General features: G+C 42.3%; 4 protein-coding genes and 1 pseudogene across 4 annotated transcripts; 2 read left to right on the top strand and 3 right to left on the bottom strand.

Annotated features, from left to right (window-relative positions):
* Positions 1-1,322, top strand: part of LOC123958177 — a 3,521-nt pseudogene extending 2,199 nt beyond the window's left edge.
* Positions 1,234-4,381, bottom strand: trim35-12 (tripartite motif containing 35-12). Its single transcript, XM_046031408.1, has 6 exons — positions 3,575-4,381; positions 3,304-3,399; positions 2,541-2,771; positions 2,431-2,453; positions 2,215-2,333; positions 1,234-1,989 (listed from the first exon to the last, which is right to left on the bottom strand). Exons 1-6 carry the CDS (start codon positions 4,178-4,180, stop codon positions 1,430-1,432), a joined length of 1,635 nt encoding a protein of 544 aa, XP_045887364.1. The 5' UTR covers positions 4,181-4,381; the 3' UTR covers positions 1,234-1,429.
* Positions 4,382-4,513: 132 nt separating this feature from the next.
* gipc1 (GIPC PDZ domain containing family, member 1) lies at positions 4,514-10,358 on the bottom strand. Its single transcript, XM_046031430.1, has 7 exons — positions 10,096-10,358; positions 9,086-9,653; positions 8,826-9,011; positions 8,487-8,667; positions 6,947-7,059; positions 6,764-6,845; positions 4,514-6,666 (listed from the first exon to the last, which is right to left on the bottom strand). The coding sequence occupies exons 2-7, from the start codon at positions 9,383-9,385 to the stop codon at positions 6,515-6,517; spliced, it is 1,014 nt and encodes a 337-aa protein (XP_045887386.1). The 5' UTR covers positions 9,386-9,653; positions 10,096-10,358; the 3' UTR covers positions 4,514-6,514.
* Positions 10,359-11,559: 1,201 nt separating this feature from the next.
* Positions 11,560-16,052, bottom strand: dnajb1a (DnaJ heat shock protein family (Hsp40) member B1a). Its single transcript, XM_046041588.1, has 3 exons — positions 15,467-16,052; positions 14,132-14,712; positions 11,560-13,967 (listed from the first exon to the last, which is right to left on the bottom strand). The coding sequence occupies exons 1-3, from the start codon at positions 15,675-15,677 to the stop codon at positions 13,737-13,739; spliced, it is 1,023 nt and encodes a 340-aa protein (XP_045897544.1). The 5' UTR covers positions 15,678-16,052; the 3' UTR covers positions 11,560-13,736.
* Positions 16,053-18,389: 2,337 nt separating this feature from the next.
* LOC123963982 (very-long-chain enoyl-CoA reductase-like) lies at positions 18,390-25,158 on the top strand. The gene is made up of 11 exons (XM_046041125.1): positions 18,390-18,729; positions 19,542-19,593; positions 19,709-19,753; positions 19,884-19,987; positions 21,305-21,420; positions 21,543-21,648; positions 21,774-21,846; positions 21,935-21,978; positions 22,088-22,145; positions 22,254-22,342; positions 23,774-25,158. Exons 1-11 carry the CDS (start codon positions 18,562-18,564, stop codon positions 23,945-23,947), a joined length of 1,029 nt encoding a protein of 342 aa, XP_045897081.1. The 5' UTR covers positions 18,390-18,561; the 3' UTR covers positions 23,948-25,158.
* Positions 25,159-25,316: the final 158 nt, after the last annotated feature.

Below are 25,316 nucleotides of genomic sequence, written 5' to 3'. Positions count from 1 at the left end.
CCTAAGCACACCGCCAAAGCAACAAAAGAGTGGCTGAAGAAGAAGCACATCAAGGTTCTGGAGTGGCCTAGCCAGTCTCCAGACCTGAATCCAATTGACAATCTTTGGAGGGAGCTTAAAATTCGAGTTGCCAGGCGACAACCTCGGAACCTGAATGATTTGGAGGCTGTCTGCAGGGAGGAGTGGGCCAACATCCCTGCCGAAATGTGCACAAACCTTGTCACCAACTATAAAAACCGTTTGACATCTGTGCTGGCCAATAATGGCTTTTCTACAAAATATTAACATGCTGTTTGTCCAGGGGGTCAAATACTTGTTTTTCCTCATCAGACGGTTATCAATTTTTATAAATTCATATGATGTGATTTTCTGGAATTTTCTTTGGGATTCTGTCTTTCACTGTTAGAATGTACATATGATTAAAATTATAGATTGTTGCATTCTTTGTAAGTGGGCAAACCTGCAAAATCAGCAAGGGGTCAAATACTTATTTCCCCCACTGTAACTATCGCATGTATCTTTCAGACTTGCTTATGCCTGCCTTCTTTGAGGGACGCTTGTGCAGAAGTATATGAAGGTTTAAGGTCACTTAGAACTTGTTGAAGTCTGCTGGTGTCTCCCAGTGTTTCATAGGAGGGATAACTGCATTAGAATATTGATCCTTGTGAACTGGAGATTCTTTTGACCCTGCACAGCAAATTCTTTTTAATGTGTGTGTATGTATGTATGTGTATATATATATATATATATATATAATGTATTTATTGGCATGTCATTTTAAATAGTTTTGCAACATTTTACTGTCCCTCATAAACACATAAGTCATATTGCCATAAATCAGATACTGATTACATTTCAAAGGGCTCCAGGTCAGGACTGAAAATTGCAGATTGAGAATGTTTTTTTTTTTTTTCCTGTTTACACTGACACTGAAAAGTTCTGTGTCATATTTTTGGAGGGGGGAGTCTGAATCACTTACTTTGCTTTTGGTATGAATGCAGCTGTAGAGTCTATAACTGGTCTGTGGGTACAAACATTAGTTTTTCTGCCTTTTGTCAAACTAAAAAGAGATTTCCCGTCCTGTGTGAGCCCTCATGTTAACTGTGTGTTTCCGACCACCAGGGGGACATTGATGCTCAGGAGAGCGTGCAGGGGATGCTTAGTGTGATCTCTTCCCTGACTGAGAAGCAGAATGGAGCTTTCCTGGATTATAAAGGCAAGACCATCCCCTGGTAGCTTTAAACAACCACTTTGTGTTTAATCGGCAGCAGTCATTCACCCAAATACACCCAAGTGAAATAAACCAATACCTGTTATAATTACTTTGCTTGTAATGTGGTCATTTTACACACACGCATGCACTGATTATAACTATCGTCTGCTTAAATTTCTTAAGTTTGCTTAATGGCCTATGTAAGGCATCCTCAAATCACCATGTCGCACTGTTCCACACAACCACCTTGGCGGGGCAGATCTTAAGTGGGTTGGGGTTATTGCCATTTATGTTGGCTCCAGGGCAGAAGAAGGGATACATCTTCTGGGTGAAGAAGTCGGTAAAAGTGTAGATGGGCGTCATGCTAATAGGGTTGGAGAAGATCACCTCTCCGGAGTCGAAGTCCAGCTGCACCCTGACTCGGGTCAGCTCTCCCTCCAGATGCAGTGGGGTGCTGGGCCTCGTCATGGCCGAGTACTTGCCATCGTAGTGCGAGATCATCCAAAAACCGCCCTCGGGACAGCCCGAGATACGGCCTTTTCTGTCGATGGACTCCTTGACCACCCCAAGCATCCAGTCCAACTTGTCGCCCACCTCCACCTCCCAGGCATGGCAGCCCGAAGTGAAGCCCTCTGAGCCCAGCACGAACACAAAGTGGCCGAAACGTTCAGGATTGTCCGGGAGCTGCTGGAGGGATCCACTGTTGGTGACACTGGTCAGGTCTGGGGAGAGGGACAGCCAGGAGTAGGCAGTGTTGGGGTCCAGGGTAATCGGTGCTAAAAGAGAAAGACAACAAACAGACTGTGATTTTGAAAAGCCTCCACTGACACACCTACATGATCAAAAACAAGGCCAGCACATATTGACCACACACTGGTCTTCCTCAGGTTCAAACTACTAATTGACTAATACCTGTTCCAAAACAACTATAGTGACTTGGTTGACAAAATTGAAATTTACAAGTTACCAAACGTCTCACACAGAGTCAAGTGAGCACTTACTGTACTGAACCAGCTCCACCATCTTCTCCCATACATGGTACTTGATGGAACTGACATGCTTGGCCACATTTATAAGAGCACCTGACACTTTTCCTGGATCCTTGTGTGGGATCTGTACTCTGTGAGGAGAATGTCACACACAGGAATGAACCAATTCTGAACAATTAGCAAGCTGAATCTGGTCTAAACAGATGCAGAAGATAGGAAAGTGCTTACCTTTTCTTTGTGTTGGTGTAATTCTGAAATCAAACGAGAGGATTGCAAAGTGTTTGCACGGACAAAGGAATTCAGAGAGAAACATTTATTTAAAAAAAAACCTCTCTTACCTTAAGGAAGAGAGCATCACTGGAAGCAATCTCATTCTCAATGGCAATGATAGCGTGAGAGAAGGTGAGGATACAGCTGGTGATGCTCTCTGACTTCTTCTTCACCAGCTCTTTCTTCTCCTGGTCCTCCTGCTGCAGGGCAGCCAGTCGAGCTGTCTCCTCCTTCTGCAAAAACTCTCGCAGCTGCTCAAACTCCGCTTTGATCTGCTTTGCTGTGGCCTGAATCTGGTTCTAGCACACATGGATCAATGCGGAAATACAGTGAATGTACGACAATGTGACAGATGCTGAGTTGTAGTGTACTTATCTTTGTCAGCCTCTGTTTAGCCACAGTACAACTTTGGGACTGACATTATTCAGTAAGGTATAATTACCTTTACTCAGATTTATCACAACCTATTTTGGCCCTACAGTTTCCTCATTCTCTGTATTTGGTATCTCTAAAGGCATAACCTTTCTTGATATCAGTCTAGCATCCCTTTAAAATATATTATAAAGCCGCTCTTGTTTTGGGTTAAGCAAAACAAAAAACCTTTCTAAAACGTGTACAGACTTTGCATTCTTATTTTTGAAGCAAACCCTAAATTACAAAGACTGTAGCTCTCTCCCAAAAACATTAAGACCCAATCTGAGAACTTGAACTCCAAAAGCAAACTAGGTGGCCTCTCTGACACCTTTGTTTACACACTAACAGCGTTTGGCTCGAGAAGACAGCGGTCATGCTGGTCCCCTAGTGTTTCATGATCGCTGTGTTTATTGATACCTTGATGTGCACGGTTGTGTCATCACACTCCTGCTTGGCTTCATACAGGCAACGCAAGTTTTTCTTCAGAGGTATCAGCTCTTGCTTCATCTCTGCCTAAAGGGTGAAAGTGGAGAAAGTGTCGGGCAAATTCCTGCAATCAAATTTGGTGTCTAAGGACCTCAGCGATATCCACTGAGTTTTACTGCATGGCTGTGAAAAAAGTGAATTACACTAATGATTGAACAAATGTAATCTGTTAACAAACTGCAGCTAAACAAGAAGACTTTACCTTAAGGTCCTGAGCTCCCTCTTCCAAGGGACACACTCTGTGTCCCTGGTGCTTCTTCGAGGTGTGACACACACAGCAGAGGACTTCAAAGTCATCCAGACAGAAGAGCTTGAGTACTTCCCCGTGTGTGATGCAGTGCTCCTCCACCGTCCCTGCTTGCTCCCCTGCCCCGTTGGCCCCAGCCTCTGTCCCTGTCCCAGCTGTGGCCGTCTTGCGCTCCTGCTCCCTCAGGAAGGTGTCAGCCACGTTCTTCAGCGCCAGGCTCACTGTGGGCTCCGTCAGGGGGCACTTTCTCCTGCAGATGGGACACTCGCGCCTGGCCTTCTTCTTGTTCCAGAACTGCTGTAGACAGACTCGGCAGAAGCTGTGGCTGCACTTAAGCACCACGGGGTCCTTGAAAATCTCGCAGCAGACAGGACAAGACAGCTCCTCTTCCAACATGGAGCCTGACTGCGAAGAAACAGCCCGGGGTCGAAGAGTCGAAGCCACCTTGGGACTCTGGAGAAAAGAAAGTTTTCCAGGTTGAGAGGAAGCACGTGGGCGCAGCGCCATGGCCGGTTTCTGTTGGCGGGGGGCTGCTTTTATAGCTGTGGTTGTTTGTTGCATAAAGTGCAAGTTCACCAAAGTGCTCCTCTCTGACTGCAGTGTCCGTAGAGTAATCTGGACCCAGTTTATGTGCGAGTTACAGATCAACAGTGACTTGAAGAACAGGTTTACGTCACTTCTAGTAAATAAAGGACGTCGCCACCCCTCATCTAACAGCCACCCCAGAGCTCTGTGTAACAGGGACGACTCCAGCTGAGTCGAAATGCATGTTTTCTTCTTTATAGAAAAAGCAACAAAGTGCTCAGGCAGTTTTTGGTCTATTTTTGAATGAAAGGAAAATCAAATACAGGAGGTATGATAGCAGGACATGTCAAGGCAAACAGAACTCAAAACAGCTGCATAAAACTTTATTATAACATTTATAATCTAAACAGACTGCAAAAAAAAAGGTATTTAGGGGTGCACTGAGATAGATCTTCCTTGATTAAAACGTGAGGCCTGGAGGTGACCCTGCTGAGCTTGACGGCACTATCAAGTTTACCAAAGTGTATCTTATTACGTTACCTCTGAAGGCCTGCTGACACCCAAAATGACTTCACCGGTTAAATGTCATGTATATTTCAGGGGGACACAGTGAGAAGAAACACAAACACGCCCGCCCAGGGGTGGTTTCTGCGAATGTTGGAAAACACTCCTGCAGATCACAGTATTGTATTTTAACAGCAGACAGTGTCGGACAATCCGATCGAATACACATTTTGTGATGCAAAGCACTGTGTTGTGTTAAGGAAAGGTCAAAGGGAAAGGGGGGGGGGGGACTGCCATGTCGACGTTATTATTGCATTATAATTGGACATTGACAACAGTGTAATACAAAGCCATCAGACAAAATGTGGTCTTCTCAGTGTTAGTCTTCTAGCATCAGTTTCATTACATAACCCGTTTATATGCTCATTAACTCTGAAGAATGAAACAAAACTACAAAATAGATTTATACATTTAGATATAGTGGAAAAGGTTAACACTAAGACGTTTTAAGACACGTGTTCACCTAGGCCTGGTGGTTGGTGCAGCATTGCCTGTTTCTCCTCTCTATGAACAGAAGTCACTCCAACACATGGTGGAAGTCGTTTGGTATCATTCTGCTCCCAATGACAGGATACTTGATTTTTCAGCACCATGCACCAGAATGCATACTTCTAACGAAAAATGTATAAAATGCATGAAATGAGAAGAAATAAAAGGCATTTTGTTCTTAACAGATTCCTTTTGTCTTTTTTTTTTTTTTTTTTTTTTTAACACAACTACCCCACCTCGTCACTCTCTCTTCTTTAATACTGCCTTCTGTAATTCTTCAAAAACAATAAAGTAGTCGCAACACAGGTTCAAATTCTTCATCTGTTACACACACACACACACACACACACACAAAAAATGGTTATAAAATAGACATCACATCACTTTATGTAAAAACACTAGCTATAAAAAAAAAAAAGTAAAACAATCCACAAACCTGGAAACCAACTTCGCATTATCATTTCAATTAATTATTCAATTAAACACGGTAACACTGATTTTCTGTAACACTGTCAAATGTATGAAAGTAAGACTGGAATGTGTTGCAGTTCATTACAGCACGGAGTGTGTTAACGGCAAACAAACACCTCTGACTTTTTCATTAGTGAGCTACACTTTACTTTGACCCTTTTTGTAACTACAATTATTTTTCTTTTACCCCTCCCAAAAAAAAAGAACATACCCAGCAGAATTCATTATGAAGATAAAAATATACCAGCACATGCTTGTAAAACAGATCCGTAACAGTAACATCGAGTGTTTTAGGGCGACACTGTAACTCAGGGAGGCCTTGTACTGTGCAATAACTGTGCCGCTCACCAGGTGTGGCACGGTGCAATATCTGTTCACTTCTGTTGTTGCTTTACAGTGCAGTGCAACACAGTGCAACGTGGGGGATAAATCACATTGTTTTCTGTTCAGTATCAAAGATCTACTTTGTGTTAGCTGTTGTCTTTCATTTCTCCCATATTAGAGACTTGTGCTGTACTTGTTCCACTGACAGCAACTACAACAATGACATGCGAGGGTCATGTGACTCGTGCTTGTAGTTTCTGGAAAAAGCCGGAAGACAAAAAAAAAAAAAAAAAGCACTTGGGAAGTCATCACTGTCACCTTTTACTCCCATTAACTGGCATTATCCTCTTTGTCTAGGCAGAGTCTCCCAAAAGGGAGCACTCTTAAATTAAAAATGGTAGGAGTATACACTGGAATAAAAAATAAAAAACTCATGACGGTAGTGTTGTGTTTCCTAGTAGTGCTGAATGTTGTGGGTGGCACGCACACACACAGGTTCTTCTGCTCCATTAGTTTCTGCGCTTACACACGCCCGACCTTAGCGTCGCCGATGGCACCCCAGACGTCGAAAACAAACTCATCTGGGAAGGCGAAATCTCCCAGGGTTTCGTCTAAAGCCTCGGCAAACTCATCCGGGTTCTTTTTGTCCTTTCCCAGCTCCACCATAGTTGCCGCTGAGGACACGGAGGGAGGTCAGAGAACATTTAGTGAACACGAAACAAGCAAGTGACACAAACTTATTCTGACAGCTGTAACAACCAGCACACATACCCAGCTCGCTGTCTCTGATGCCCATGTAGCTCTCAAGAAGGTCATCCACCTTCTCAATGGCCTTTTCCTCAAACGCAGAGGGCTGGAGTGAAGAAAATCCAACACACAGACTCAGGCAATGATACACAATTATGTTTTCTAAACAACCCTTTATTAGTCCACAGGGATTGTAAACACACTCACCAGCTCCTCCACAGTCGCGGGACCTTTAGAGCGCAGCCGCAGAGTTCCTCTTCCAGTCCCCAGCTGCACCCCTGATGCTGACCTGGACCCTCCAGAACGCTGGCTGATCATATCTACACACAATAATTAAACACAAGCTATGTTTACATCTAATTGTCATGCAAATTTTAAGTGGACTGTCGCAAAAATAAAATAAAAAAATACATAATATATACACAACACACAATATAAACAGCTGGTTTGGAGCGAATAAACGAGGCTACGGTGAAGCGTAGTTACGTCAGTAGATGACGTTACACATGGGTGTAATAAACAGGAAGTATTGGTTGCAAACCAGAAACAAAACCAGTCCAATAGATCTGAGAAAAATGGAGAGAGGTTCTCAGGAATGTGTTTCAAGCAGGCAATTTGCTATCAGCCATGTCTCCGTCTGTTATGAGAATATCCGGCCAGACGCCAACAGCGAAAACAGCTGATCAGTTGTGAGTTACATGTTTGCTACGTCAGAGCCTATTCAGCAAGTGTTTCCATCTCCCATTTAGTGCGTTCTCTTTTTTTTTTTACAAAAGCAAAAATCACCTCAAGCGAGCACAAAAACTTTTTTTTGCGAAATTAAGGAAGTTTTTTCTAATTTTGCCGTTTCCATCAACCTTTTCTAATGCAATACAACAAAATGTGCATTAAAAAAAAAAAGGTTGACAGAAACAAGGCTACAGATACCTCCCGATTTCCTCCTGGTATTCTCCACCTTTTACAGTGCTGAACAGCATGCCTTGTCACACTTCTTAGCCCACAATACCTCCTTTTAGGCAAGTCAATGTCAAAGGAAATGACTGAAAACCCAGAGGGCACCTAAATGGCTTAATATGCTACACTATGCTTAATATGTGCAAGCAAGGGCACTTTAAGTCAGACTCGTGTCTATTAATTTTATGCAATGAGATTTTAGATTATCAACCATAACTCTTGGAGCAGTACTAAGAACCAAAATAAGATGTAAAAATCATGTAGTATGGCAACTGAAACTCAATGAGGTCTTAAATAACACTTCATAGTCACATGTGACAGTATTATTTGCAATCAGTGACAGTTAAGACTATTCCAGTAAGTCAGCGTGTGCTGAGTGATTGTCCAGGGAGAGCAGACGATGCTCTGACATAAGTTTGCTGCCACACAACATCCGAGACTGTAACAAATATCACGATGTAAATGTAAATGCTCCGTACTTGTATAGCGCCTTTCTTGTCTTTTCGACCACTCAAAGCGCTTTTACACTACATCTGCATTCACCAGTCATACACATTCATACACTGAGCCTAAGTGCTCAAACGGAAACTAACATTCACACTCATTCATACACTGGCAGAATAGCCGCCAGGGGCAAATCGGGGTTCAGTATCTTGCCCAAGGACACTTCGACACGCAACCAGGGGGAGCCAGGGATTGAACCACCGACCTTCCGATTAACGGCCAACCCGCTCTACCTCCTGAGCCCCACGATTAAGGCTGTCTCTCAGACGACTCCTCCTACCACACCTACCAAAGGCCTTGAGAGGTTCCACCAGCTTGATGGTGAACTCCTTCCCTTTTGGCAGCTCCTTCAGCATCTTGGCCACCTCATAGTGTCGACACCCAATCAGGCGATGGCCGTTGATCGACTCGATCATATCACCCACGTTGATGACCTGGATCTGGTGGATGACGCTTCCCTCGCGGATTCTCTGAAAACAGCAAAACTCCAGTAAATAATCCAATAATTCAACTCATTGCTCTCTCCCTACCACATGGAATTGATTCACATTTCATATTCTGTGCTGCAGTCTCCTGTGGATCCTTGTCAAAAGAAATAATTTTTCTAGGTCATTTTAACATTTCTCACCTTTATGAAAGCATAGCCAGCTCCATTATCAGTGATGGTCAACCCTAGTGCATCCTCCCCTTTGTACACCTCTATTTCCTTGCGCTGTCCTTTAATGTGGGCAAAAATAAAGTCCTCCAGCCCAATCTGACCTCCCAACAGTTTATCCATGTCCACCTTGTGAGTGTTCAGCGTGCAAAACATAACCTGTGGAGAGAAATATCAGGTAAGATGCCTGTTTTTTCCTCACATCGATCACTATCAGAATCACAATGACTCACCTCAGACGGTGGTATCCCAAAGGCCTCACCAATCTTGGCATAGAGCTCACGCACATTACTGAATCCCTCAATACGGCCTGTGGGGCTACCGTGAGCGAGCTGCGTGTGGAAGATGAGGCGAGGTCGCATGCTGCTAGGTGGAGGAGGCAGACCTTCAGAGGTGGCACCTTCTCCCAGCCCGACAACACCCCCATCTAGGCCATCCATACCTGGCACATTGAGACCTGCGCGGATAGGCTCCGCTTCCTCATTCTCGACCAACGGGGACGCCTTCTTCCTTCTTCCCAACCCCAGAGGCATAGTAGTCTTTACAGGTAGAGCAATGGAAGGGGGAAGGGAGGAGGCTGCTCTGGGGAGTTATGCTCCAATCCAGGCCAACATACACCTGTCCAGCCAAATCACCTGAAGGTCTGTTAGATGTTTATATGTCACAGTAAAGGTACGGTCCTCCAGACCAGCTTGAGAGCTGTCTTAACCAGGCGCTGTACGGATTTACAAATCCACTCATCAGAGCAGCTTACATAGTCGGATGTGTCAAGTCCAGCACCCTGCAGTGGGTGGTCTTCAGCTGTAAAACAGAGACAGAAACTCTTTCATTTTCATATATTTAACGTTACCAAAGCAGTGACATCTCAGTTATCCCAGCATTGCCCTAACATTTCCTGAGAGTAGTGTATAACGTTAATGTTGGTAACATTAAAGAAAGGTTTCAATTAGTCGTGTCTCTAACGTTATGCATTAGCTTGGACAGTCAGGACATCAGCGCTAATGTTAGTTGCTAGCTGGGAGGCACATTTTCCACATCTCTTTCAATTCTAACAACACAAACACTGACAACTCTTAGGTAGCAAGCAGCTTAGCACGTAGCTACTGAAAACGGATGCTAGTTAAATCACTGACTGATAATGCCTCTCAGTAGTACGTTAACAGCGTGGTTAGTTAGCTAGCTTGATAAATGATCGCTAAATGTGACCAGGCGTGAGTAAACATGGCAGGCCAGTCATTCTTACCGGAGCAGGAGTTTTAGCTAACTAACGTTAACTGTTGTTAGCCCTGCTAGCTTAGCCTGCTAACGGTGCTGCTGTGAGTTCTCAAAAAATAACGTTACGCCTGCAGAGAAAGTCCAATTAGCTTTTGCTCGTCTACTCCTGACAGGTTTACTTGGCCGGGGCAGATTGGGGTTAGTACAGTATCTGTGTGTCGGTATGCTGCTGTAGATTTAGCTCTTTGCCAGCCCAGCAGGGGTGGAACACTGACGCCTTCAGGTTTCCTCGTAAATCTCAACTTCCCAGTGGAACAATTGCTGTAAAGTCTGTACTTCGTGCTTCAGCGAGAGAATAAAGAGGGTGTGAGTCATGAGCGTGAGCGTGCTATTTTACGTTACTTTTTTATTCATTTAGGGGAGCTTTAAGTTAGCCTAGTGTTGTGTCAAAGTTCAAGTAATATCATAATATTAGAGGCATAAACTGGAGAATACGACTAAGGTTAAGGGCCATGTCTAAACATGTCCACAAAGTGTGAGCATGCAACTTTGTCTGCCTTAAGAGACAAAGAGGTGATGTTTGTAATACGTACGTTTAGAGTTTTGAGTATACAACCATCTCTGGTAGTCTCGGTGGATAACGCCTGTCCACTGAAAAGAACGTTATTTTTAAAGGGTTATAACCGGAAGTGTTACTGTGCTATGGTGACGGACTTGACAGTCAAGCTAGTAAATGTACACAGTACTGTAGAAGGGATTCAGTGGATACTTGCACATCTCAACTGTCATTGAAAGCGATTCAAGGTTTGTTATTAATAACTTGCTGTATTTATCTCTTCTAATACGTGTATTTAGTTTTGACAAAGTCTTCGTATAGTTCCAATCACGACTTGTTCAGCCCTCTAGCGGCCACAGTGAGGACTTGCAATGGCAGTAGTGGCAAGAAAGACACAATAACAGTGATGCTTCCGGTAAAACCCTTCAAAATAAAACAAGGCGGCATTAAGCATGTTGTTATTCACTATGGCCACTAGAGGGTAGTGCATGAACATGACTGTTTTGAACACGATGACAGGTACGTAGCTTGTTTGTGTCAATGTAACATAATTAAGCATAAGTTTAAATTATGTTATCATTTGGAAACCGACAAATATCATTATCTTTTAAAGCTTTGTTCACGTTGTATAAGTTCAGTAAATACATAGGTCACCTCCCTGTTATCAGGAAACAGCGTAGCCACTTGAGAAATGTGATTTAAAATACTTTGATGATTTAAAACCTTTTTTCATGTTGCATAAAATACAATTAGCTTTCAATCTCAGCTCAGTTGTATTGTTTTAGTTCTGTCCAACTCTTTCATATTGAGGGTGTTAACGATTTACGTTTACTGATCCATAAAGACAAACAGTGTATTAATTAAGGCCCACTATGCAGAATAGAGATCATAAATACAGTGAATGCTCCTTCATGTTTCAGATATTTGAATCAAGGGTTTGGGAAAAGGACTTTAATTACAATTATGTAACAACTAAAACATGTAGACCACATTTGTTAGCCAGTCAATGCAAATCATCACAGCATATGAAAGTTCTATTAAAATGTCCCCTCACATTACCAATTCAAAATATCTTGAATCCCAACCTGAGGAATTTCAAAACATCAAAAAGAAGAAAAAACAAATATAATGCTCTTTCCCTTAAGAAGGGAAAATGCTTGCAAGGGGAAAATGCAAATATCCTTTTTTTAAACAAAAAAAGCTACACATCACAGAGACTACATGTCTCTACATACATATTAAACCACGTTTGTGAAACTCCAGCAGGTAACAGTCACACAGACACCAAAAATACTTAAAATGTGAAAGTGAACCAACTGATTTACTAACTGCCTTCATCACTACAATCAAAAGGTGCACAGGGCTGAATGTGACATAGCTCCTAGTGGATTTTTTTCGCGTACTGGACTGTGCAACTACATTCCAGATGTATTTCCAGATATTGTACATCTTGGAGTGAATGCTGTCAGGTACGCGCTATAAGACAATAATAAATCAAATATATTCTGCAGGCCTTTAAGGTGCGGACTGCAGCAGGTTTATACCATGTTGGGCAAAAAATAGAATAAATAACTTTAGATTAGCTTTAGATTATATAAGCACTACAATACAACAATAACTTCAAGGTTTTGGTAGTTTGTCAGTCACACACACACACACACACACACACACACACACACACACTCTTATTTGGCACGAAAAGTCTTCCCACAAAAATTTTACATAAGTAATAAGCTCCAGATAAACAAGATGTCGTAAAAGTGAACATTTTGCAAAATGTACCATTTTAAAACACCTGGGATTTTATTTATCTTTCGATACATCTACTCAGATATCTGTAGATATTTCTCTCTTAACTGAATTTAAAATTTGTTTAATGCTACCTCACTGCGGGGAACTTCCTGGAATTACATCTCTTCCTGCTTCTTGTAGACGTCCATACACGTCACATGTAAGTCTAATTTTAGACTTGAGCACATTTTAATTATATAGTTTTAGTCCGTCCAGAGATTGTGGCCCACTGTGATTATGTAGATGAAACATTGAATTGACAGAAAATTCTTTTTATTTAAAGTGTATTTTACGTTGATCGAAACTGACCAGCTTCATAAAGTCAATGTTGGTGGATCAGAGCAGTACATTGCTATTTCTCAGGATCCACTTGTGTTTGTAAAAGCGACAACCCAAACTATGTCCTGTTGAATAATGTAGTTATAGTAACGTTCGAGCATGTATCACTGCACCTGAGGTATTGTTAATTAGCTGTCTGCATGCTACCTTAAATCGCTCCTTAAAACAGCTGCTGTGACACCAAATCCTCACTTACTATATTACATGTTCAAGTGGTGCAATTCGACAAACATTTAAACAAGAACACTCTGCAGCCAATCCAAAAGCTGTCACTTCAACCTTGCATCATTATATATATACTTTCTATTATCTACTTTTACTCCTTGAAGCTGACATGGTGGCAGGCTGTTACTTAAAGTGCAAAACATGTGTTGTGCATGAAGTGCCACTTCTAGCACCAATAGGAAGCGCTAAACTGGAGCGCGCCGACCACACACACCATTGTTCTACACACACAAGAGAGAGACAGCAACAGCGAGAGGTGAGGAGGTCGAGCTGCCACGGGAGCCGGGATGTAAAAGCAGGGAGAGAGGGAAAGTTATTGATTTTTGCCTTGTAGATACAGGCACAAGTGAAATTGTTAAAACTACAGCGAAAAGCAAGCAACAAGTACATAAGGTCTGTAGGGGCGGCGAGGCTGGAAATAGGGCTGTAGTGTAAAGTGTCACAGGGCATGGCGTCGACCAGCGTGGTGTGTGGGGTTGTACATAGAAAATAATAGGGGCGGCTGTTTTGCGAGCGCCGTTCAGCAGCAGTGTATTTTGGCCTTAACGTTGTTACTCAGCTGAACGCACAAACGAAACATATAAAATCAGCTGTTCTGTCAGTTTTCAAGTCTTCAGACAATCATCAAACTGACTAGATACTGGGTGAGATACTGGATTTGGTGTTCAGACAGTCAAATTAAACACAGCTGGAACCAAATCTGCCCTGAGCCTCAATCGTCACTGGAAATGTCGACCTAAAACTTTGAGTATTTCATGTCACAGTGGAAGGACCTGTTTGAGTGCATCTCGAGTGCTTTGGCCCAGTTTATCAGGAAATTTTACTGTGAAGTCCAAGATCATGTCCCCCCTCTTCTCAGGGCACTTGGAGAGAGGGAGCCCTTCTCCAACGATTCGCTTTTTCATTCCAGGTTTGACGACATCTCTGGAGGTCACAGTGATGGTCCGGCCGTCCAGTGTCGGGGCGCTGACTGTGCATCCACACAGTGCCTGGAGAGAGACAGGGAGAGGATGGAAAACAAGGTGATGAGACAGATACAGCCACTAATATTCGGTTAATCAGCATGTTTAGTTAAATTATTACTGGAACACGCATTTATTTTGTCGAAAAATTTGTGTCTGAGTGATATTTTGTGACATCAGTGTTTACTTACATCTCTGAGTGATATTTTTGCAGGATAAATTATATCTGAGCCCTCTCTTCTAAACACCGGGTGGGGTTTATCTTTAACTACAAACACCACATCTGCAGGAATGTTGGCGGGAGTTTCATCTCCCTCCTTGGGAAAGGTGATTTTGGTCCCCTCCTTCCAGCCGCGCTTAATGTCGACTGTTAAGATCTTGTCCTCGTTCCGCATGGTGCAGCCGTCCGGGTTCAGCCTTTTGCGGGAAATCTTCATCTTTTTGGTGCAGCCTGAGAAGACCTCCTCGAGGCTCACCTTCAGCTCGTGCACCACGGCAGGGTCCTTCTTTTTCTCCTGTGTTCTGTGATGGCCTCCCCGGTGGGATTTGAAGGACCTGTGAAACCCACCCATGCCGCCCATTCTCCCCATGCCAAACGCTCCGAAGGGGTCGTTGATGTCCATATCATCCCCGTTCTGGGGGAAGAAATGATCGAAAGGGCTGCGGCCACCGAAGAACTCGGCGAACATTGCGTGAGGGTCTCCGTGGAAGGTGTAGTTGTATGTTGAACCGCTGTGCCCGCCACCTCCACCACCAGCTGAACCCTTTAATCCTAAAGAGGAGGAAGACATAAAGCACAGAAGGACGCCAAGCTTAAATGATACCTAAGCAGGTAGGTTATGACATGTCAGTACCCACGAATGTATATATATATATATAAAAATATAAATATAAGTGTGTTTGAGGTAACTTTGAAACCATCACCAACATAGATCTTCCACAGTTCTCTAACAACAAAACCTTAACAAAAGATTTTGTTGTTTGTTTTGACATAATGTTATCAGACTTTTTCCAACTTTCAGAACTTAACATTAACAAGCTCACCTTTGTTAATTTTACCAGTAAATTTATCAATCTCCACAAAAATCCAATGAATAATGTGATGATGAAAGTATTTATTAACTCCAAGACTAATAATGATCATAATGCTACAGTTCATAAATGTGTCTTTTTAACGCCTAAAAGTCAGATATCTGTATTTGCACCATATGAAGAACATTGCAGGCTAAAGGCACAAATATGTGTATTTTAAAGCCACAAGTTTCAGACTGAGAGGGCAGGCAAGAACTCGCGGTTTCCAGTAAGTTCTGCACCCATTGTGCACACACACACACACACCCCTCTTCATTGTCTGGTTACTTGTGTAGAAAGATGCCAGAAACAGCAGTGATCGATTAGGACGATGCATCAATGAGATCTTAACATAATTTGAAATGTGGGGTTTGCTGAATCACAAGTTGCACGAAAAAGTAGTTGCACAAACTACAAAACCGTATGCAGGTTGCGGGGAAGAGGAGCTTAGTTACCTTCTTCTCCAAAGCGATCATAAATGTCCTTCTTCTTGGCATCACTCAGGACATCGTAGGCTTCAGCAATCTCCTTGAATTTATCTTCTGCTCCGGGAGACTTGTTTTTGTCAGGATGATAGCGCAGGGCCTGTTTTCTGTACGCCTTTTTTATCTCATCTTCGGAGGCACCTTTGGCTATTCCGAGCACTTTGTAGTAATCTTTACCCATTACAATGACCGGTCACGTCTTCTTCCACTTCATAAAGACATTGTCAGCGTAGATGCTTCAGCTTCTGTTCAGTGCCAACAGGACACACAGCATGTCCCGTGTACGGCTAATAGTTAACGGGCTTCGCCGCCGCCGCAGATGTCACGGCTGCGGACAATAGCTGGATAACGTTAGCTAACTGTCAAGGTTAGCTCACTTGCCACAGTCCGTGGACAAGTTTCTGCTCTTCACTGACACGAGGAGAAGAGATGTCACTTAATTTAAACCACGCTGCTTAAAACAACGTGTTCACGAAGGACCGTCCGTGTGTTGCCGCCGAGCTGTAAACCGTGCGAGGAAACTTCTGGAAGAAGCTGGTGCTGCTGATGTGTGTCATCACTACCGAGACGAGATGATTCACTCCGGCAACTTCCGGTTTCGCTTGAGCCGCTATCATTTTTCGATATACGCATGCGCAAGCGGTGACGCTTTTACTGCCCTTACGGCCAGGGGCTTCACTTTACATACTGTAGGCTGCAATTATCAGCGAAATGTCCTTAAAGTATCCAAAGTAAAAGTACTCATTATGCAGAAAAAAGTTCCCTGTGACTTTTATTAGTATACATTATATAATTAATTTATTATTACTCATGCATTACTATAAAAACAGGATTTACTGTTGTAGTTAAGGTGGAGCTAAGTTTGAACTATTTCGAATAGGACCCCATTTGCTGATTATTTTCTCCATTTATCAATTGATTGTTTGATTTGTAAAAATTCTGAAAATATTGAGAAATGTGTCCCACAGCCCAAAGTGACACCAGTGTTTATTTTAGTCCAACCAATAGCCCAAAATTCTAAATGAATAAAAATAAATTAAAATTCCTAAAATAATGAAAGGAACAGCAGTAAATCAGTCTTTCAATGTTTCAGCTCTACTTGTTGCTGTCAAAGAATTGTAGTGTAAAAAGTACAACAATAAAGTTCTATAAAGTGGCATAAAAAGATAAGAGTGAAGTACAGTACAAGTATCTCAAATTGTGTATGTCTGAATGTGTGTGTGTGTGTACGTGTGTGTGTGTGTGTGTGTGTGTGTACTGTGTGTGTACTGTGTGTGTAAGTGCAGTGAGGGCGATTTGGTATCGCAGGGTGATTTCACAGGATTGCTCTGAGACCTTGCTTGGGTGGCTAAATGAATTGTTCGTGGGTGTGTTAGTTTGTGGGAAGTTGTTCACTGGTGCTCTGCAGCGCCTACCAGAGGGGACAAGTTGAAATAAGTTATGTCCAGAGTGTTTGGTGTCTGGATTTAACCAGCCTGTTACCTTACTCAGTAGGTGTACAAGTGCTGCAGAGGGTGCAGGATCAGTTATCGTCTCTTTAATCAGAATTTGCAGATTCTAAAATTAGCATGTAATCAAATCAACAGCTTTCTGACACAGTTTCAAGTGTTGCTGTTGCTGTGTTCACCATCTGCAGTTCCCAGAAAGGAAAACAAATGCTCAGTTGAAATGAAATTAAGAGATTAGAATCATTATAGTAAGTAATACATTTACAAACATCACTATCTAAAGTTTCTTAGATTACATTTATCTCTTCTTTTAATGTCAAATCTTCAATTAAATTAGGAACAAGGTATTTTGAAGAAGCTTCAGACAACTCAAATAACTTGTGAATGTGACACTGTATCTACAAACAGCATAAATGACTGTTCCTCTAACCACGACACTCTGAGGATAAGTGAACCCCTGGAGTCCCATTCCTCTTGTGTCAGATCAAACTGTTACCACCTTTGAAAAAGAAGTTTGTCCAGTTCAGCATATATTTGAGATTATTTCTCTTCATTGTTGTCTTTCTGGTCATCAGAGTTTAAAATGGATTAGGTTTAGCACAGGGATTTTTCTGGTTTCACAAATGATCTTGGAATGCAAACAGTGATACTGCTGCTTGCTGCTGCTGGCTTGGTCTGCTCCTACCGGTTATAAATAGACCTTAGAATATAGATATGCAGTTGGCTATGTGGAATGATCAGTTGACCCTGTGCGACGAAAGGCATCTTTGATCTTCTCCCAGTCAGCATTTTATTTACCCTCCTCCCACCAAAAACCTCCTTGGGGTATTTTAGAAACAATGGTCATTCAGCATGCAAACCTTGAACCACACAGGCCCTGAAATAAACATTGGATTTGTTCTGGAGGTCATTCGGAGAAAGAATACCAGTCCCACAGGTGGTCTGGGGGAGGGGTGTGTGTTGGCATGTGGAGGTCTTTCATGCATGGATCAGACTTTTAATGGGGCCCCGTCACTGTGTAACCAAGCTAGGAGCAGAGCGTGCACGAGATGTGTCTTATAGGTCTAAGGAGAGCACATTGACATTTGTCAGTGGGTCGCGCTGTATGTGGCTTCCCAAGGTTACCAAGCTGGCACAGAGCAAATCAGGCAACTTATATTTAGCCGTGCAAATGGCGCGATGTGGATTATGTCTTGGGGATCTCAGGTTTCGTCTTCAGTGCATTTGGTTGCGTGAAGGGGGGCTGTGGATCAAGAAGAGGCTGCTATTCAGGTGAAGAGCAGGCTCACTTCATGTGCTTAGGCCAGCTCTCCTTCCACTTCTCCTCACTTTCTTTCCTCCTTCGCTTGCCTCCACTCTTTCACATACATGCGCTCCATCTGGGAGGGAAAAAAGTGTTTATGGTCTCACATATTTCCGTCCCTCTTCCACTGGAGGCGGAGGGCTATTCAGAGAGTCCAAAAGACACCAAAGACGACACACTTGAGTTGGCCTGACAGTTGTGTGGGGAGTGAGCAGGGGGTTGCTTTCCATACTAGTAGAGGACAACCAGCGTCAGTGGACATACATACACAGATTATTTCACCAGGCTACTGAGGTTTTGGATCAAACAGGATCATGGATGTACTCGCCTTAGAGGCAAAGAATGTAAATGAAGCAGAACCTGAGAAGAAGTCTTCCGCGAGGCCAAAACCAAAACCTCCCAAAAAGGCCAAAAGGATTGTTTACTTTGAGGTGGAGATCGTCGACTTAAAGACTAAAGAGAAACTGCTGCTGCTGGACAAGGTGAGTGTCTGGATAATGGAGGGTTTCTGTTCACACTCGTGTTTTATATTGACCATAATTCTTTTAGAACACAGAAAGAAATAGGAATACTTGCAGAAATACTTGCTTTAACTGGTGCATGATGCATTCTGATCACAGACATTTAAGTCCTATGCAGAAGACACAAAGAGTGCTTGAGAACTTGTAGCATGCCATGGATTTTATGATCAATTACTACAGTTTATCACCTCCTAGTGGATTGCTTTTAAAGTTTCACGATTAAATATGTGTCTCTTCAAAAAGTAGCATAGGCAGAGACTAGTGCGATTACTTTGCTGCGAGGTCAGGGGAAACATGTTTGTGTTAGCTCAAGAACTGGAGAGTCGTCACTGTGAGCAGACGGGTAATTTTACAGATAATCATATACTTCACAGGCGGCCTGGTCAAGTACAGCCATTATCAGTTAACGTTTCTATTGAGAGAGGGTCGCAGTTAGAAGGTGAGAAATCCCTCTTCATCTGACAGGAATACAGTGCATGCCTGTGCTGCATGGGGCCAACAGTCAGGCAGGCAGATACACACGATTAGCAGCTTGTATAAATGTGCAGCGTCGTGTCAGAAAGCGCGAGGGATCACATTGCAGATGAAAACGCCAAAATGCAAGTGTGACAGATTCCAACAGAAATGAAAACTTCTGCACTTAAAGAGAGTAATACAAATGACCTTTGCTTTTGTATTTTTAGCACTCATGTCAATGTCAAATTGGAAGTCTGAACACTAATGCTGCTCATAATAAAACTATTTTAAGTTGATTTTTTACATTTTGGTTTCAGGTGGAGCCAACTGCCACTGTTTTGGATATTAAAGCTTTGTTTCACAAATCATGTGAGTAAGTTTACAAAAGTACGAAAACATCTAAATTTCTGTTTATTCTAATCTTAATTTTTAATAAATATTCTCTCCAGCATGCCTAGAGTAATATCCCTCTCCATTTTGACAGATCCAAAGTGGTACCCAGCCAGACAGTCCCTGCGTTTGGATCCAAGTGCGTTTGCTTTTTTAAAAATAAATTCTGCATTTATCCAGCTCACTTCATTCACAGGTGTTGTAATGAAGTTTTGTGATGTTGTCTGATCTAATCCCGGCTGGTGATTGTGGACTGTCTTGTTTCTCAGAGGCCAAGTGTCTCAGGGATGAGGAAGTTCTGCAGACACTTCCGGTGGGAACCACAGCCAGCTTTTACTTCAGTGACCTAGGACCCCAGCTCACATGGGGAACCGTGAGTCCACATGTGCACAGACACACACTATTTAGGACCATACAGTGGTGTTGCATGTTTTAGCCATGCAGTCTTTGAATTTCTGTAATCTAAATCCCAAATCATACAAGACGATATTTTTTTAGATTGATTCTCACCTTCCACATTCCTTTGGTGAGCCGTAATAAGAATCTGCTTTGAGTGTGGCAAATCAGTTTCGAGTATATTTTGAAAAACTCTGCCTGTTGTTGATTTCAAGGACACTCCAGTATGCAAGATCTGACCCTCTGAACAGCAGCATTTTTTATGCATGACATAATTAAATTCACATGTTGCTTGTCTTCTGGATATGATTCAGCTGTAGCTCATGAATGTAATGTTTTTCATCTGCTGTCACTATTAGGAAAAGAGGCTTGCTTTGCAAAATAGTCTGAAAATTGTACATGATTTGTACTTAATATGCTAAAAAACACAAAACCTCTGGCATTATGTTTTAAGATTATTGCACTCTAAATGTCAACAAACACCCACTCAATAACTCTTGAATATAAATATCAACCCACAGATAGAGGTGATTTGCTGTGGTTTGTTTTTTCTCTCACCTCCTACACCGCCTGTCCTCTGTCCTAGGACATGTAATCTCACGGCCCCATTTCTCCCAAAGGTGTTTATCCCCCTGACCTCTCACTTGCCTTTCACTGCGCCTCTTTGCACCCTTGCCCACCCAGTCTCTGCATTCCCTGTCTTTACCAACCCTGACACAACCCCCAGCACCCTGCCAGGCTTCAGGCTTCTGCCAGCAGAGATCACCAGTAGCTATTGGTCAGGCATACTGAGCCAGGGCTCTGCTCCAGGTGCTGATTCAGGGATCGATTTCACTGTCAGCTGTGCTGCTTCACTTGATCACATCGTTTGTGGAAAGCTGGTACTACAAGCTGTCTTAGTGTCTCATTTGCTCCATGGGCACATGTTGACTACTACTATAGTTACACTGAATGGAGGTCAGTGCATGGGAGAAGTAGATGAACTGTTTTTGATTTAAGATTGGCTTTGACAAGTGGGTTGTTTGAGAAGCCAGAACCATACTGGTGTCAGTTGCATGTTCTCCCTGCTGACGGGACAGGGAGAAACTATTTTTTCACTGGTTAGGCTGTTTTCTATTAGAGAAATCCACTGATAATTGTAATGCTGTTCATGGATTCATTAATGACTGCTGTGTGGGGCTTTTTGGCGTTTTTGCACATTTTTTTTGCACTTCTCATGCATCTGGCTGCAAATCAAGAAAAACTCAATTTAAAGCATTTAAATTTTGTCTTTTCTTTTCTTTGCTCAATTCAGGTGTTCCTGACAGAGTGCGCTGGCCCACTGATCATCTACTTGATGTTCTACTTCCGCCTTCCTTTCATATATTCTCCGAAATATGACTTCACCACCAGCAAGCACTGGGTTGTACAGTGAGTGTCAGCTTATGTTTTCAGGGATCTTTGGGGATGTTGCTGCTGTGTATCACACAATCCAAGGCTTTCCACAGATACCCCCTAAACGTGTGTGTGTGTGTGTGTGTGTCCTGTTGCAGCTTGGCCTGCATGTGCCACTCCTTCCACTACATCAAGAGGATTCTGGAGACACTGTTTGTCCATCGTATCTCCCACGGGACCATGCCTCTCAGAAACATATTTAAGGTGAGTGAGCTGCATTGCCCTTTGAATGTGATATACAGTGTATAATTATTGTGCTGTGTTCTTATTCTGTATGTGAGGCGCTATCTTGACAGTTTGATTTATTATAGTCCCTCTTTCTATTCCAGAACTGTGGCTATTACTGGTGCTCTGCAGCTTGGATGGCGTACTACATCAACCACCCTCTCTACACCACACCCTGTAAGTGCAGACCACTGCAATTCTCACTTTAACTCATCAGTGGAAGTTGACTAGCATTTTAATAAATTTTTCTGTGACACATTGACAGATTACGGGCAGCAGCAGGTGAATACAGGACTTTACATTTTCTTGGTAAGTTTGAGATCTGTCTAAGTTGTATATTTGTGGCTCAGTAAAGGCATCTTTCAGATATTAAACCCTATCCCAAGATGATCATCTTTGGTTGTCTAAATTCCCACAGTTCTGTCAAATAGGGAATTTTTCCATCCATATTGCTCTTCGTAACCTCAAACTAGCAGGTGAGTTTTTTCCAACATTTCTACATCAGTGGTATTCTATTTTATTTAAACAGCAGCCAAGAGTACATGGCAATACAATATTTTATTTTTGTTTAACCATCATCTCAGGTTCAAAAAACAAGAAGATTCCTTACCCTACGAGAAATCCCTTCACATGGATTTTTTGGCTGGTCTCTTGTCCAAACTACACATATGAGGTAAGCAGATAGGTGTTCCTATGAAAGAAAATAAAGGTGACATAGCTTCACAGTCAGCTATACTGATGGTCTGTGTATTAGTTTACAGGTGCTCAAATGAACGCTGAAACAGGCTTTTCATTATCATAATAATCATTCCTCTTGTTAATACTGGCCATTATGAGATTCATTATTAATGTGCTTCCATTGTAAGTGATGTGGGAGAAAATCCTCCTCATTCTATACAAATAGGTATTCTGAAATGTATATGAAGTTAATGTGAGGCTTCAGCAGTGTTTTTAGTATAAAATGATCTCTTTTTGTTACTATCCCAAAAAGGAAACACTGTCTGGAAAAACACACAAAAAATATGAAAAGACTATAACTTTGGAAGAGGTGAATCACTTATTTTGGAATTGTATTAGGATCTTTCACTGGCCAGTATGAAAAGGAGACTTGCTAAACCTCAATTTCAATGTTCATATGGGCTCCACATTTCAACACTGAAGGCAACGGTGTGTGTGTGTGTGTGTGTGTGTGTGTGTGTGCGCGCGCAACCCTGTAGCAATAGTACACATAGCCTGTATTTCATCCTTGCAATAAGATGCACTATTGCTGCCATCTACTGGTTGTGTACCATAAATCTCAATGCCCACTTATGCCCCTGTATGTCAAACCAAACTCTGGGAATGTTGGCGTCATATTTCAAATTCAATTTAATTCAAACACCATGTCAGCAAATTGATACAATCCTGTTTTTTTTCAACATTACAAAAATTTAGGCCATTATTATTGGATTTAGAACGTAGGCTATCATTCATGCCTTCAGTTTTTCCCATCTCGACTTCTGCGGTGGCCTTTTCACTTGCCTTAGTCAAACTACCCTGGCATGTCTTCAGCTTGTACAAATTGCAGCAGCCAGACTATTAACTAGGACTTGCGGAACATCACACATCACTCCTATTTTAGTCCTGCTGCGTTGGCTGCCAGTGAAGTTCACGATTGATTTAAAGATTCATCTAATCACTTATAAGACACTAAATGACTTAGCTCTTGCATACATTTCTGAGCTACTAAGCCTTTACACCACCGAGTGGCCAATTAGGTCATCAGAGCAAAACCTGTTGGCCACACCGCAAAGCTGAGTCTGTTGAGTGTTTCAAACCAACATTTGAAAACCCACTTCTTTAAGTTGGCTTTTCTCTAATTCCAAGGGTGTACTCTGGTTGGTGCCTGGTTGCTGCATGCTTTCTGTGGTTGTATGTGTGTTGCGTTTATTGAATGTTTTTCTGTGGTTTGCACTTCAGTGTTTGTGCTTGATGTTGATGTAAATCACTTTGTAACCTATGTTAAAAATGTGCTATATAACTAAAGTTTTACTTACAGTGTGCGTGTGTGTGTGTGTGTGTGTGTGTGTGTGTGTGTGTGTGCGCGCAATCGTCTTGCTCACAGCTGGGCTCCTGGATGGGCTTCACAGTGATGACCCAGTGTGTTCCTGTGGCTTTCTTCACTCTTGTGGCCTTCATCCAGATGACTGTCTGGGCTAAAGGAAAACACCGCGGCTACTTAAAGGAGTTCAGAGATTATCCGACCCTGCGCTCCTCCATACTCCCCTTCATCCTGTAGAAGCTTGGCAGAGAAAACAGCAGTTGCGACACAGATCCACCTCATTACTGATGGAGATCCTTCTGAAGCAGCTTCTCCATCCACTGGATGTCAGAAAGTGTATGCTGAGGTTAATATTCCAGATGGATTTTGGTCATATGGACTCCGTGTGACATTTTCTTACATGTCACTCCATAATGAGGAGTGGCGGTTACAGTTAGTGTTGGACTGGTGAATACAGGACTATTTTAGGCAACAACAAAATACGCCTTCAGAGTTAAATGCAGCAAAGTCTTAATTTAATGTTGTATGTGATCTTGAAGAAGCAAGAGGATGAAACATTGTTTTGCGACTTTGGTAAGTTGTTACATGTTTGATTGAGAGTGCTGTTTGATTTTTAACAAATCACATTATGTTCATAGCTTTGGCAAGTGAAGTTTCCCACAGAGCTGGGAAACCAAGAGGCTAATCTGCATTGTCAAACTAGTGTGCAGCCTGGAGCTGACAAGTGTGTGGCCTCATGCAGTATTCTACTAATCAGACTGATCCAAATGACCTTTACACTTTGGTAGAGTTAGTGCTATCTGGATTAGAAATTGTATGCTGTTTTCCCGCCATGGGTGAGGGAAAATCTTTTCTTTTTGTCTGTACATGGGTCTAGTGTATTTCTGGTGTAGGAAAAATAATCGATAGAAAAACACTGCTAACAGCATGCACAGACACGTCCTAAAAAAATGTACTTCTTGCTTACACATGATGATGATATAGTGCAAAGTGTTCAATTGAAGCGAAAGCAAAAAGACCAAGTTTCAGTCATCAAACCTCGTCAGTGTATTATGTATCTACTATAAACTTTCTGTGCATTGTCAGCGTTGTGCAGATATTTTCCCACGCTATTCTTTTGTACTAATCTGAAGAGTCGTGCAGATACACGGACTGAAACTCATGGTGGACAAGGAATATATTCTCTTCTATTCCATTTTCACCGAATGTGCATCGCTGCATCCACTGAACCTTCAGATTAAATGAGGAACTGATTTTATTTTTTAAATGTCCTGCTGTAATTTTTGTTACAGTGTTGAGCAGGGATTTTATCTGAAGTGGAAAGTTTGTTTACAATATTTGATATTTGACTTGTCCTCACACCCTTGCAGGGGGACGCTGAACCATTCAAACAATTGTTTTCAGGCAAATGATTGATAAAACCAGTGTAATGAACTATCACAAAACAAGTGGCTGAACAAAGAAACACAATCTTTATTTGGGACTCTGGAATAAGAGTTAATGTTACAGATAAAAGGGGGGGAGGATATACATTTGAGACGTAGACTACATCATATGGAATGTCACAATTCAAGAGGCTGACTTAGACACTGGACACATTATAAAC

This window comes from Micropterus dolomieu, linkage group LG02 (assembly GCF_021292245.1).
Source record: "Micropterus dolomieu isolate WLL.071019.BEF.003 ecotype Adirondacks linkage group LG02, ASM2129224v1, whole genome shotgun sequence".
Lineage (NCBI taxonomy): Eukaryota > Metazoa > Chordata > Actinopteri > Centrarchiformes > Centrarchidae > Micropterus > Micropterus dolomieu.
The sequence above is the reverse complement of the archived record's forward strand: the minus strand, read 5'-3'. Positions and strand labels throughout refer to the sequence as shown.

What these genes read in the sequence shown, in the direction of transcription:
- gipc1 (XM_046031430.1), bottom strand. Translation starts at nt 9,385, where the DNA reads ATGCCTCTGGGGTTGGGAAGAAGGAAGAAGGCGTCCCCGTTGGTCGAG. An exon ending in TTGGGATACCACCGTCTGAG is followed by an intron (nt 9,012 to 9,085) that starts GTGAGTCATTGT and finishes TTCTCTCCACAG; the next exon opens with GTTATGTTTTGCACGCTGAA. An exon ending in GGAACCTCTCAAGGCCTTTG is followed by an intron (nt 7,060 to 8,486) that starts GTAGGTGTGGTA and finishes TATTGTGTGTAG; the next exon opens with ATATGATCAGCCAGCGTTCT.
- LOC123963982 (XM_046041125.1), top strand. Translation starts at nt 18,562, where the DNA reads ATGGATGTACTCGCCTTAGAGGCAAAGAATGTAAATGAAGCAGAACCT. An exon ending in GTCCCTGCGTTTGGATCCAA is followed by an intron (nt 19,754 to 19,883) that starts GTGCGTTTGCTT and finishes CTTGTTTCTCAG; the next exon opens with AGGCCAAGTGTCTCAGGGAT. An exon ending in GTCCAAACTACACATATGAG is followed by an intron (nt 22,343 to 23,773) that starts GTAAGCAGATAG and finishes TCTTGCTCACAG; the next exon opens with CTGGGCTCCTGGATGGGCTT.
- dnajb1a (XM_046041588.1), bottom strand. Translation starts at nt 15,677, where the DNA reads ATGGGTAAAGATTACTACAAAGTGCTCGGAATAGCCAAAGGTGCCTCC. An exon ending in TGATCGCTTTGGAGAAGAAG is followed by an intron (nt 14,713 to 15,466) that starts GTAACTAAGCTC and finishes CCTCCTCTTTAG; the next exon opens with GATTAAAGGGTTCAGCTGGT. An exon ending in CAAAAATATCACTCAGAGAT is followed by an intron (nt 13,968 to 14,131) that starts GTAAGTAAACAC and finishes GTCTCTCTCCAG; the next exon opens with GCACTGTGTGGATGCACAGT.
- trim35-12 (XM_046031408.1), bottom strand. Translation starts at nt 4,180, where the DNA reads ATGCAACAAACAACCACAGCTATAAAAGCAGCCCCCCGCCAACAGAAA. An exon ending in ACACAACCGTGCACATCAAG is followed by an intron (nt 2,772 to 3,303) that starts GTATCAATAAAC and finishes CATGTGTGCTAG; the next exon opens with AACCAGATTCAGGCCACAGC. An exon ending in GGTGGAGCTGGTTCAGTACA is followed by an intron (nt 1,990 to 2,214) that starts GTAAGTGCTCAC and finishes TTTCTCTTTTAG; the next exon opens with CACCGATTACCCTGGACCCC.